At 42.2% G+C, this 13397-nt stretch overlaps 1 protein-coding gene across 1 annotated transcript in view; it reads right to left on the bottom strand.

Annotated features, from left to right (window-relative positions):
• The window catches only part of DNAAF8 (dynein axonemal assembly factor 8), a 92006-nt gene that overhangs the window by 23034 nt on the left and 55575 nt on the right, over window positions 1-13397 (bottom strand). The window contains 8 exon segments of the mRNA XM_086472835.1: window positions 1887-1940; window positions 3600-3674; window positions 5275-5601; window positions 6853-7047; window positions 8520-8622; window positions 8624-8655; window positions 11257-11401; window positions 12765-12916. Coding sequence (XP_086328961.1) covers window positions 1887-1940; window positions 3600-3674; window positions 5275-5601; window positions 6853-7047; window positions 8520-8622; window positions 8624-8655; window positions 11257-11401; window positions 12765-12916 — 1083 coding nt within the window.

Raw genomic sequence — 13397 nt, 5'->3', positions numbered from 1 at the left:
GGTTTGTTGTGGGTTTTTTTTTGTTTTGTTTGATTTTTAGTTTTAAAATATATCTAAACCAATCCAGGCTTGTAGGGTTTTTTTTTGCAAGAAATCTGCTCTGAATCCAAAAAGTTTACGTGGCAGGTCTGTAGGATAAGACTCAATCCTTTATGTTACATATGGATGTTTTAAGAGAGATAAAATATTCCCTTTTGCATTTTTCATGTGAACTGTAGTGATTATGTGATCTCACAGTTTCTCTCAGTGTTCTGTATCTCTTTGTTAGAGCTGTGTTTCAGAGAGACACAAACAAGTATGACAGGTCCCAACTGATGTTATAAACCTATTATGAATAGAATTGTGTTTACTAAAATTGAAATTTCAGCAAAACCTTTTTGCTTCTGACAAAGCTCCCCCACCAGAGCTGCCAGCCAGGTGCAGCACTCAGTGTGCTATGAGAAACAAGAAAACAAAACAGATCAGGAGAGTTTTGCTGTCTCATGATACAACATGTATTAAAAGGTAGAAAATACATAAATCGCATTTTTAAATGACAGCATTTTCAAATTATTAGTTTCGCTAATCTAAAGTACCTTGTTACTAGGCATATAGTTAAGATTTTATCCTAATAACATCCTTTGAAGATTTATTGGCAACTGTAGTGTCGGAACCAGTCAGCTAGGACCCATTAACTGCTGGTGTCTAACCATGTCAATTAGCATGAAACATGAGGTAACAGTATGGCAGGCTGCTCAAATTGATCCATGATTATCTGTTTGTGGACATAAAATGTCATTTTATGTTTCCCGTACACCCCACTACTAATTATACAGATGTCGAGGCAACGAAGCGTCAACAATGCTACATATAATTTAACGTACACTGTTATTTTCAAACAGCAAGAAGCGTGTTGCTGATTCATGGCAGAGAAATATGGGATCAAAAATCAAAAGCAAAATTACTGCCTGCCCCCCCCCCCCCCCCTTGATATGGAAACTTAACCCTTATCATGCAGGGAGCCCTCCTATTAAAGGTCTGCTATTTTTTTGGGCATCATTCTTGAACAGAAAGGTTTAAATGCCATAGCAACAGCATGCAAGTACAGAAGCCGCTCAGATCCATGCAGCTGCTCGCCTGCAGAATGGCAACCCATGTCACATGAGCGCTCATTGTCCTCGAGATGTTTTACCCCCCATCTGCTACGTTTCTGGGCAAACTTTCTCATTCTTGGGGTATGTGAATCGCTACATGCTGCATATTGATGTGCATTAGACACTTCAAGAGGGATTTGTCTTGCGTCACTTTGCCATCTTGGTCTGGTCAAAGACAAGTGGAACACCTTGCCACCTAGAGTTGGTTTTCTCCCCTCAGTGATTATAAGTGACAACAGTCCAGTGCTGCCTATCAATGGACCAGTCTCTATTGATTATGAATTACCAGAGGCACCTGTTTGGCAGCCCTCAGACACGCCTGATTTCCATCTCCAGTTCTGGCTGGTTAGTGGCCTTCCCAGTTTTGCCCAAGTTGCCTGGATCTTTGTTATGTTTTTGTGCTTTGCAATATTTTTAGATCCCTTCTTCTCATAGCCAATGATTTTTTCCCCCAAAAAATTATTACATAGGTTTTGATTTCACAGTGTAACTGTGAAAAATACTGTTTACTTTATACACTATTTATATAAATATTTTAGATATGTGTGTAGCCAAAAATAAATGTAAACTCAAGAGAAGCAAATATCAGATTTTCTGGCATGCTTAGAAAGGAGAGTGTATATCGCTGCCTGTACGCAAGCCTAAGGAAAAAGTTGGTATCATCCCTTTGCTTATTTTTGGCTGGTACATCTAGACAAGTGAGTTCCACAAAGTCCTTGTCAAACCACATTTTTCCACCTGCTTTTCTCTCACCTGTTTGCAAGTAGGTGAACAGCGATTCTGCAGGGCATCTCTGGCGCTCTCCTGCTAAAGAAGAAAAGCAGGTAGATTTGAGCAAGCGGCATGTGCTGGGACAGTAATTTGAGAACGCCGCCATCATCTCTGCATAACGCAGCCAACATTGCTACGACACACTGTTATTTTAAAGTGTTATCCTGGGACATGCATGGCTTGATTTCAGGCATTCAGACGTACTGGGACACCCCGGGAGATGTCGTACTTGCCACTTCTCCAGCAAGCCCAACAGCATACGCTGAAAAGGACTGCAAGTACCAAGTCATGTTGCCTCTTGGTTACCCTTTCCGTGTGTTTCAGGGAGGGGCTGACGGTGAGTTTAAGTACCTTTGTGCTCTCAGTATTTCACAGTCAGGTTAGAAGCTGCCTTGTTTCCAGTGTAAGTCCCAGAAGCTCAAGTGTTTTGTATAATGTCCTCTCTTGTGCCCTTGGGAGCAAAGAAGGGCTGTGTATTCTGACTACACACCTACTGAGGCCAGATCTGTTGTTCAGTCCTTCCCTCAGCTCTGCTAATAAAACCTCACTGACACTCCCCGAGCAGCCAGAATAGTCACTTCAGTGGTTCTTCATAAGAGTAGAGCATTATAAAAGGAGTCTGGTGAGTCAGAACTTATGACAAAAGCCCATATAAAAGTGTCTCCTTCGATCTAATGCAAAACCTGCTGTGACCTGGAGAGGTGAGGAAGATATAAGGCACTTCAAGGCACACATGAATTGGGAAGTTATCTAGGACTGGGGCACAAGGAGGAGAAGCGTGCATCAGACTGATAAAGGACTTCCTTTTCCAGTGATTGGCAAGTTTGACCAGTGTGACATGCAAGGTAGATAACAGAAAACTAAAATCTGTTCATCAAAACAAAATTACCATTCTTTTGTATTTATTACTGTCTGAAATCCATGTTATTTCTATTTCCCAGGGCAATGTATCTGGAAGGTATCTAACCAAAGTGTTCTTTTCTTTTAATGACATTTTTTTCTCTTTCCACCTGTCTGTCTTTTATTTTGTTGGAGTAATAAGAGTACATATAGAAGGTGGCACCAGCTCCAAATTCCTTGCCTAATAACTTTTTAGCTCACAACCTCACAGTACCAATTTTTTTCTTTAGTATGGGGTTATTTGAAAGAACTTCTAGGATCTGTATATTCTGTGGTGACTTGTGTGGCCCTGTAATGCAAATGACAGAGCCCCTGTCTGTAATGCAAATGACAGAGCCCCTGTCTGAGACAGGAGATGTGTGTTCTGCTCTGATTTCCATCACCTACTTGTAACCCCGATCAACACATTTCACCTCTCTAGGCTTCAACTACCCCTCTGTAAAACATAATGAAACTCATCTTTTTGAGATCTACATCTGAAAAGGGCTACTAAAGAGCTGGCATTAATTACTCTTCTAGCCTACATTCCATGCCAGTCCTAGAGAGGTCATCCAGGCATGCACTGAAGAACTGTATAGAAGAAAGGCGACCTGGCAATACTACCACTTTCGCCCAGTACCTAGTGGACCCATCTGGCCTCTTCTTCCTAGTTGCTTGGGATTATGTCGTCTAACCAAGAGTTTACTAATCCCACTTGGATGATTCTGACAGAGGACACGGAGTTATAGTTTTCTTCAATCTATTTTAAGAGTATAAAATTTATTTGTTTTTATCCAAGAGGCAACTGGTGCACACTTCTGGTCTTACCTTTGGCCCGTGACCTCTTGCCAGGTGGTGGCAGGTATTTCATAGCAGGGCGGTGTTCTGCATCTGTAAAAGGAAGGAGCTGTATTTTTATGGATTCACAGATGGGGGATCTTCACTGTTTGGGGTGGGGGGTGACGAAGGTGATTTACTTAGCAGGGGAAATGGAGGACATTTTACCAGCTGTAAAATACTGAAGAGCTGTTCACTAGTACAAAGACCCCTCCATTCTTCCCACAACAACAAAAATAGGAGGAAAAAAATGTAATGATCTTACAAAAGAGAGAGCGCAAGATGCTGAAGTCATGCTTCAGCTATGCTCCTTTGTTCTTGACAATGGCTTTCATGGGGAAGGCTGGCACTGTGATTACAACCTCCCTCAATAAACTGATCTCACAGTTCTGCTTTCCTCTTATCCTGCCTTTTGGTCTCAAGATAACTTTAATGAAAGGCACCAATGCATGAATTCTTACAGTTTTATACACTAATTTGGGATGTTTGATGACCTCTTTTTTGAAGGTCTCCTCTTGCTCTCCACTCTCATATAGAACACCCACGTAGTTAACTGTCAAATCTAACTTTTTGTGAGACTAAAATGAGTATCGTTTTCCCGACACCGTCACATTTTCTTCTTTCTGTTCAACAGAGTCAATTTGTTACTCCACAGTACATAAGCGCTGTGTGTTTGACACAAGCATCTAAGTTTGTGTTGACAACAAAGCACCTTTCTTCTCCAGGAAAAGATAGGGGAAGAGCTATAGAGCTATAAATTACAAAGCACGAATACACTTATGGAACCGCGTCACTCCTCCTCAGTTGATATGCGGTGTTACCACAATCTTGATTTATCTCTGTGTCTGGATAATCAGGCTCAGAACTGTTTATCTTTAGGTGTGAAGAGTCAGGCTTCCCCAAGAACAGAGGTGATATGCCAATATATTTCACATAAGGAGAAACCAGTGGGAGCTCGTACCCTGCTGCTCCAAAGCATCCAACGTCAATAACACCACAGTCTGCACAGTAATTTAGTTTAAAGAGGTGCGGCTCTACATTTCTGCCCACAGGAGGAAACCGGCAGGTTTACCATGCTGAAAGATCAATGCTAGCATATATCACTGAAGCTGTTGACAATGAAGGTCTCTGTTCCTCATGAACTCTTCGTTCTCTTCTAGGATAAAAAGAAATTCTCAAGAAATCTGCTTTCTTCAGCTCTTGCAGATTGGTAGTACCTTTGTCTCCCTGAGTACAGGGGCAAGGTCGGGGCCTCTAGCCTCAACAAGTTAGGCACTGCAATTAGGTGGGATAGATCTTGGCCTCTGTTTCCCAGTTTCTCTTATATACAGAGACAAAATGCATAGTATTATTTACTGGTGCTGCCAAGTGCTGTAATATCTGTTCAGTATTTATGGAGTACCTTGACATCTTCAGAAAGGGCACCAGGCCATGCATAGCCACATTAGATTAATAGGCCAACTTGTAGATGACCTCAGCTGGCTCCTGCTGATTTAGTATCCCTCATCATTACTCAGGCAAGCACAGCATTTAACCCCAAATTATTGAGTTTCTCTGTGCCTGAGAAAACCCCATAGCAATGGATTCCTTTGTTCAATACATTCCCAAACACCTTATGCCTGAGGACATTATAAACAGTAAAAACACGTCTTACCAGTTACAAAATCCACCTCTGTGAAGAAGAAGGTGGCTTGTCTAAATGTCACCTTTGGGGTCAAGGCCATTACTGTCTGTAGAAGACTGTCAGTTTTGCTTCGCTTCTCCCTGCGTTGTGTTAATCTCTTCAATGCATCTGCAAGAACTCTGAAGGCATTGATCCACTGCAATGCACACACAAGGACTGGGTTTGACATTAGTACCTCAAGGCTTCTTTGCCAGGAAAGATCTCCAACCTCAAAAGGGGTTATTTCTCTGGCCTGACACCGAGTGAGACGGGGCAACCACTTGAGACCTAGGAGCTCAAATCCTGAATCGGGTCCTTCTGCAAGTCAAGAGAAATTGGTTTAGCATCAGTTGACAGCGTGTGTTTCATAGAAGCTGTGTTTCCTTTTGGAAACGCATGTTCCAAATTCACATGGATTTTTTAACAAGACAACCAAGTTCCAAAGCTGCTTTGATTTCACCCCCTATTGCATCCAAAATGGACTGTAATGCAGATATAGAAATATACTGGAAAAAAACACCAGATACAAATGCTAGGAAATCACATTACAGTGAAAACAAAATATGGGTTATCTGGGAAATCAACAGGGAGCCACAGAGAATAAGTGCCATGATTTGATTAGAGAACACAGCTAATGGAGAAGAGTTGAAAGGGAAACACTGACAATACACTGATAACAATGTGATTTGACACAATACAATCCATAACTACAGATCCTTTCCACCTCTCATAATATTCCATTTTAAGCTATATTCATTATAGTAATAAGCTACAATTTAATGCTGACTTGTCTCTAAAGTAGTTTATTTCCATTGTAAGAAGATATTTAGGGGCTCAATCCATCAGTGCATGTTGCTGGAAGTTTCTGTCAGCTAGAATCTCCTCCTCACCTACCATGACACAGAACTTACTCCACAGAACGGTTTCAAGAGAGTAGGGTACACCATAGTATAAGACAGGGTGCCAGACTTCTGCCCTTTGTTAGTACGCTTCCTGTATTATTACTTTGATGCAAACTATATCATGAAATTATATAAAAATCATCATCCTGCTTAGCACTCGACATCACTCTTCATGCATTTGTAAGCATTTAATGCAGGGCATATTGTCGTTATTCGTCCTGTGCACACAAGGAAACGAAGGGTGAAGGGGGGAAGTGTCTTGCTTCTGATCACAAGTGATGTCCGCAGACAGAACAGAGTTTGTGACTTCTGAATTCCTGTTGCTGTGCCCCAGTTATGCAGCTGCTTTGTCTCGCAGGGAGAGGCACAACGCTCTGGATTACATAAAAGGCTTAGTAAGCCTAAGCACATTCTCCAACTAATTTGACACTCTGTAAGAAAATTATGCCCACCTGAGCTGTTTGCAATATGAAAAGTGGCCTTGCCTGTGACTAACTAGCCACAATAAATTCTTCAGTTCTTTAGTTGGGTAAGCAAAGAAGCCTGTCCTCCTTCCCAAGACCCCTTTCACCACATTTATCATAATGTTTCTGCTATGATAAAAATCGCTAGACAGGATAAACTTTCCTGACCAACTTCTACAGCCCTCCCCGAGAGCTGGGATCACCTGCACTCCAAGACTGATCATTGCGCCGAGGAAGCAGGATCTGGCGAAGGAGCTCTCTGGCATTCTTCATAGCGTCCATTCCAACCACCGTCAGCATGACAACTTGCTCCGTTTCAGGGTCAGAAGCATATGTTCGGTTGCAGAAAACGTTCAGGGGAATGTTACAGAGGTCTGGCACTGCACTGAGGTTTCCTCCTACCCAGGAAGATCGCCAAAACAAAACTAGTTATCCCACAAAACCAAATCTCTTTGTTAGTGTGAAGGAATTGACTAATTCTAAGCGAGCAGACAAAGGCCGGTGCCTCACTGTGATACTGCTGCTCGCGCTGCAGCTCAGCAGGGACAGAAAAAGAATCACGCGTGAGGAGCGCTATCACAGCAAACCCTTACTAATTAGTCACGCTCCTTAACTGGAATTACTTTTTCCCATGTAAAGCAAATATATTTGGTCATAATTTTGATATCCTTATTCACACCATTAAGCAGAGTTGATAATCTATACCAATAGGATTTAAGGCCTCAATTTCAGATTGATAGCTAATGAGTGACTTCACATTAAACTGATACTTTATTTTGCTTTCTAGGAGATTACAGGGCATACGATTGAGGGCTGAACTGAGGACTGTTGTAAAACCATGCATGTACCCACGGTCCTACTGGGAACAGTGTAGCCTGCAGAATCCCCACACCATCAGAAATCTGTGTTTGGTTCCATACTGTTTCACTACACAATTATTTAAGCAATTATATAGATTAACCTTTATTTACTTAGTTATTCCTACATCTAACCATTTCATAATGCTAGAAAATAGTGAATGACATGCATTTGATTATTACTTTTCCTTAAGACGCAGTGTGAATTTGGTTTTGGAGAAGAATATACTTCAATTAAAAATCCTGATATTCAAAGTTTAAAATAATTTAGTTAGCTAAGGAAAACTATATTAACCTGCTGAATACACAAGAAAACACCACCTATAGTTAGCAAAATAAACATCTGATTACCATGACCTCCAAGCATATAGAACTAGTAGGCTGAAGACTCTCCTACCCATTTGAGTCATAGATTTATAATAGAAAACAAATTTACTTGCTTTTTCAAGTCCTACCAATTTCCCAGCTTTGAATGAATGAGTTACTGAAGTGAATTCAACTGTATAAACCGAAATTAAGAACATCTGAGTAAAGTGAAATGAAAAAGTGCCTTCTCTGCACCTACAGAAGAACTACAGCTGCCAACACTTATCACTTTAGCAAGCTCTAGTTTTACATGCTTGACCACCAACTTATCTAATTTTAATATTTTGACCTCTCTTGAAACCATGGCAATAAGTAGGTATTGATTGGATATTAATCTTTCAATTATGATATGTTTAAGGCTTAATTGGTCATTCTCATGTCACATTAAATAACTTATTTTTCCACATATTTTTTAATTTACTTTGAAAAGGTATTTCCATTTTGCTTTTCTGTTAATTCTTCCATTCATTACCCAGCAACAGAAGACATCTAAGGAGAGTTGCTACGACTGATAGACAGCAGAACACTAAACGAGTTATTACAGACCATAAGCATATTCCTAACGTTCTTATTCAGGAAAATCCCCTGTTAAGGTTGTCAGACCTCATACACACCAGAACAATGTGTTTCCTGTAGCTTTGCCCTACCCAGTGTCTGCAGGAAGGTCTTGGTGTAAGGAGCCACATGAAAACACAGGGAGGGCTCCAGCCCAGCTGTGGCAGGCAGGCAGGCTGCCCTGCCCGTCGCCGAGGAGGCCACGCTTCGCCAGTTCATTCATCAGGCCTACGCACAGAACAAAAGAAAATGTGAGGAATAGAGAGCTCTGTCATGCAGCCTGACAGGAAAACGCTCTTCTGACACACCTCCTGGCTCCTGCTACAAACAGAAGCGTGGAGCAAATGCACAGAAGATGCTACACAGCTCTTGAATGATAATAAGCGTCTTAAATAAGTTGGTGTCCCCAGGGGAGAGAAGTCACAGATCTTGAGCCCAGTGCTTGAGTGCAGGCCTCAAGGTGTCTGCACCTCAAGGTGCAAGGCCAGCGTCCCGCATCCTGCACAGCACCGTGCAGCCACAGAGGCATTGCTGGGATTACAGGCCTGAACAGAAACATCATGTTCTGCTCATGTAACTCCCAGTCTGGAAAATATCCGACTCCACACCACTTTTACAGACACTAAGTGCTTGAAACCACAATCTCTCAGTTCCCATTCTTCCTCCAAAAGGCCGGGCTAGGCACAGGCAGCGTGCACTGGCACATAGGACACTTCCACAACAATTAGTTCAGCCTTCTGTAATAATATTTCAGACCACAGTTTTAAAGGCTTGTTATTTTCTAAATTAGTTTGTGTTCATTTGATTGCTTTCTACCATACAAACCTGTCAAAAATTTACTGTAGCATAGCATGGGAAATGGATTATTAGTGCTAGAGGCTGATGGCAAACCTCAGATGTCAAAACATAGCATTGACAAGAGATTGGAGCTTGTACCACTGACAATCACTATCTGCTTTTCTCAGGTGACATGAGTAATGAAAAAATGTGCCATCACTGCCACAGCAGCATTACCTGCTGTTTATTCAAACTCAATGCATGGCAAAAAGTAAAGCTTGGACAAAAATTTATGGTGTTTGATGCTCAAGACAAAGATCCATTACCCGAAGACACCCATGTATCTGCTCTATTTTAGGAGTGATTATTGAATTTTTCCTTGCTTTGAAAATTGAATAGCGCTCAAGACCTTGAAGGGGTAACTGCTTTTCAGAGGTATTGATTACAAACACAAAACTTCTTAGTATGTATTTACCCTACTGCTATTCTACACTTCCCAGAGGCCAAACCAAAGGTTACGTGGCAAGAATGTCAGCTGCCCCTCTCCAGGGCTCCAGAACATGGAATAAGGTATCTCTCTGGATCAGTTCCAAAGCAACCACAGAACACATGGAAAGAGGCATTTGCAAAATCTGTCTCCAAAACAAAGGAAAAACCCCTGAGTTCCCTACAATGCGGGAAAACATTTTACCTTTCCAGAATATCCTTTGTTCCAGTGCCCACCTATGTATTTGTAGTGGGAAATTCCCCGTGCAAAACAAACACTGTAAACATCACCTGTGGCACTCTAGGAGAAAACTAGCAGAAATTGTGCTATTTTAATGAGCAACTTTCCTTGGCTGTACAGGCAGTAGGTGACATGGTGCTGTAGTTAGTCTGCCATGATTAATCCACTGTGTCCGTACGTGTTTTCAGAACATTCTGTGATAGTCTCAGGAGAAAAAGCAGAGGGCTTTTTGAATGGCCATTTTTTTTCCCCCAAAACTCCAAATGTTCTTTTCTGTTGTGGATAAATTAAAGGAAGAAATTGGGCAGTGGATCACCATCTCCATCACAAGCTATTTCTGGTGGTGGCAGCAGCAGCAATCCTCTTCTCTCAGAGGTGGTGTCTGAAGGGGAAGTTGCAGGAAAACGGGTGCAGGAATGGACCCTCCTGCTGCAGGCAACATGCCCACTGCCAGAGCGGGAAGAAGCAGGCAGGGGAGGTGCCTGTGATCTTCCCCACTTGAGACCAATGTCACCTCATCCTTAAGAAAACCAAATAATGCTTTTCCTGAACCAGAGCCTCAGAACAGAACCTGACTCCAGTAAGAAGATTTAGGGCAGCAACTTGTCTGGGTTTTGGCAGTCCCTAGTAAAATGAGCTACAGTTCAGGTGCTTGCAAGTCACAAGAACACAGCACTCGGGGCTGAGGCTGGTAGGATCAGATGCTATCCCTCAGGCTCAGTGGAACACACACATTTTTGCTACCCTACCTCTCCATGCAATAAGAATCCTGAAGAGGAGGTTGTTGAGACGATGAAGCCAGGCCCGTTATGGAGATGTACAGTGGGAAGCCAAGAGACAAGGCTCACGAATTCAGAGGAGATTCCAGCTTGACGTAAGAGGAAAACAGTTCCCCATAAGGATGCTCAAGCACTCGAACAAAGCCTCAGAGAGGCAGAGAATCTCTGTCCTTGCAGATTTTCAAGACCTGACTGAAAAAAAGCCCTGAACATTCATTGCTGATGCTGTATCGAGCAGGACATTGGATGAGAGGCCTTCCAAGGTTCCTTACAACATGAATTACTCTAGGGCTTGAAGTTCAAGAGGACTCTAATGCTAAAGATCAAACAACTGACAAAGATCAATCTTCTCTGTTGGATACGTAGGAGCGACCGGTTTACACGTTGGTCTGGAGAGACATAAAGCAAAACTATCAGACCCTGATATTGTCAATAAACGTTCCCTGCCACGTAACAGCTAACAGTGGTTAGACTGTTGACGTTTAGCTCACACGCACCAAAATGCAAACCTCCTTCCCCAAGGCTGTTGAGCAGTGGCAGCATTACCTTTTACGAATGCAGCGATGTGATGACTAGCGTTCTCCTTTCTCAGCAACAAAACGAGACACTGCACACGTGGTTCAGCAGAGAGCTCTCCTCTTGCAGAGCTATTGGGCAAACTTGAAGTCTTGCTAGGGCAAAACACAGCAATCTGAAATAACGAGGGCCAGATTAGACCACTAAATCCAGATGCAATCACTATACGGCTCAAGGAAATAGTTAACGATGGCATAACAAGCTACAGCTCACCAGCTGAGCCATAGTAACTTCCAACAACTGGGTGTTCATACATCATTTATTCATGAGACAGAGAAACTTAATTTAAACCTTAGGGAAGAAGCTTGACATAAAAATGTTCTGCCCTGCAACTGGGCTGGACTAAAACCACAACAGTTATAACTCAGCTGGTGTGTGGTACCATCTTAAGTCACTCGTGCAAAAATGATCTTGAGTCCCAAACGAAGAGATGATTTTTCAGAAACATTTAGCTCCAAACAGCATGCTGAAGCAATAGTTGCTGCTGTTAACATGTTCAATGGCTATTTAGGAGCACGGTCCAAATATTTGGCTATTTGGGCTGTAGTATTCCATAAATAAGTTCTGTTTATTCTACAAAATATTATGGGCAGGGAATATCCCTCAGGCTTGATCACAGAACAAGCAGAAAGGCGGGGCTTTGTACCCAGTCTAATTTGCAAAATGATGCATTTCCTGACTGACACAGCTAACAACCCTAAGCATGATCATATAGAGTAAGGGGTCCACTCCTTTGTCAGAGAAAGTGTCATATGATTCCTGGCTGATTTATTGTGTAAGAAGTGCAGAACTGGACTTCTTGCATATATTAAGTTTGACTGAAATCTTGCATTTATGATTATTGCTGTTTCCTTAGTCTGACTTGTCAAAATGCCAACTGCAGTCTAACTCAAATCTATCATCACATTAGACAGAGCTTCAGAGAAAAAGAAAAAAAAAAGTTATTTTTGACAATAGGAAAACTCTTTTTGCAACCCATCTGGAATGCATTAATCTAGGGGACTTCATGCTGACAGGCCATAACCAGTCCCAGAGGGACTGTGAAGTACATAATCAAACACCAGTCCATTAGACGAAGACTATTCTCCCGAATATATGTTTGCAGATCAGAAATGGTTATTTTGGTTTATGGAGCTACTGCCTGCTCTTGCTTACTTTGAGATCAATGGTAAAATTCATGTTTGCCTCAGTAGGAGGAGGCCCAATTATGAATTCACACTTCTGTTCCCAGCGAGAGGCTGAGGCCTGGTGGGATTTTCCTTACTAAAGAAGAAAACATCACTGAAAGCACCCAGAGTACCACTCACAGGAGCACTGAGAACATGAGTGCTGGCTAGCTAGTAAAGAGAGAATGAGTGTCCTTGAGAACACTCACTAGAGGAGTGTCAGCTCACAAATCCACAAGCTCACAGTGTAATTAGTTTCAGAACAACTGGTAATCCAAGGTGTACAACTAAGCTGTGTGTTCTGTCCAGTACCTGACTTGTTGTCATGCTCAGCCCAAAGGCTTGCTTTGGTGAAAGCTGCAGCTGTCGGACTCCTTGCAGAACAAAACCCTGATGAGTACAGACAGAAATCACATCACCGTATGCATGAGATACCACAGGTGACACCATCAAAATGATGTCCCCTAGATCAAAAAGAGGATAAGAAAAGGAGCATGTTATTTCCACACAAGCTGTTGGATCAATGCAAGGCAGCTCTCACAGTGGCTAGTTCCAACTTGAAGTGCATCCCAACTGGTGACACTGTATTTTATGGTTTATTTGCTCCATCCAGCTCATAATGACTGCTATCAGAGGCCAATCTAGAATGGAAAAGCTTACAGCATCATCTTTATAAATCATCTAGCCATCTACCAGCTATTTATCTATCTTTGAGCTATCTGTGCTCTCAGTTCATGTGCTAGCTGTGCATCAGCCCCGCCAGGCTGTGTCCAAGTTGGCAGTCCAATAGCAGCCAGTTCCCTCCAGGGCTAAGGACCTGATCAGCCTGGCCACACTAGTAAATAACTAAGGTCAACAAGACCAGCTGGCAATTTGTCCACTATAAAGTGCAGGAAGCAACCTCAGCCATTCCTCTCTGCTATTATTGGTAGTCCTAGCGTGTAG

Source organism: Leptosomus discolor, chromosome 14 (assembly GCF_034619465.1).
Source record: "Leptosomus discolor isolate bLepDis1 chromosome 14, bLepDis1.hap2, whole genome shotgun sequence".
Lineage (NCBI taxonomy): Eukaryota > Metazoa > Chordata > Aves > Leptosomiformes > Leptosomidae > Leptosomus > Leptosomus discolor.
Note: the sequence above shows the minus strand (reverse complement) of the source record. Positions and strands in the feature narration are given on the sequence as shown.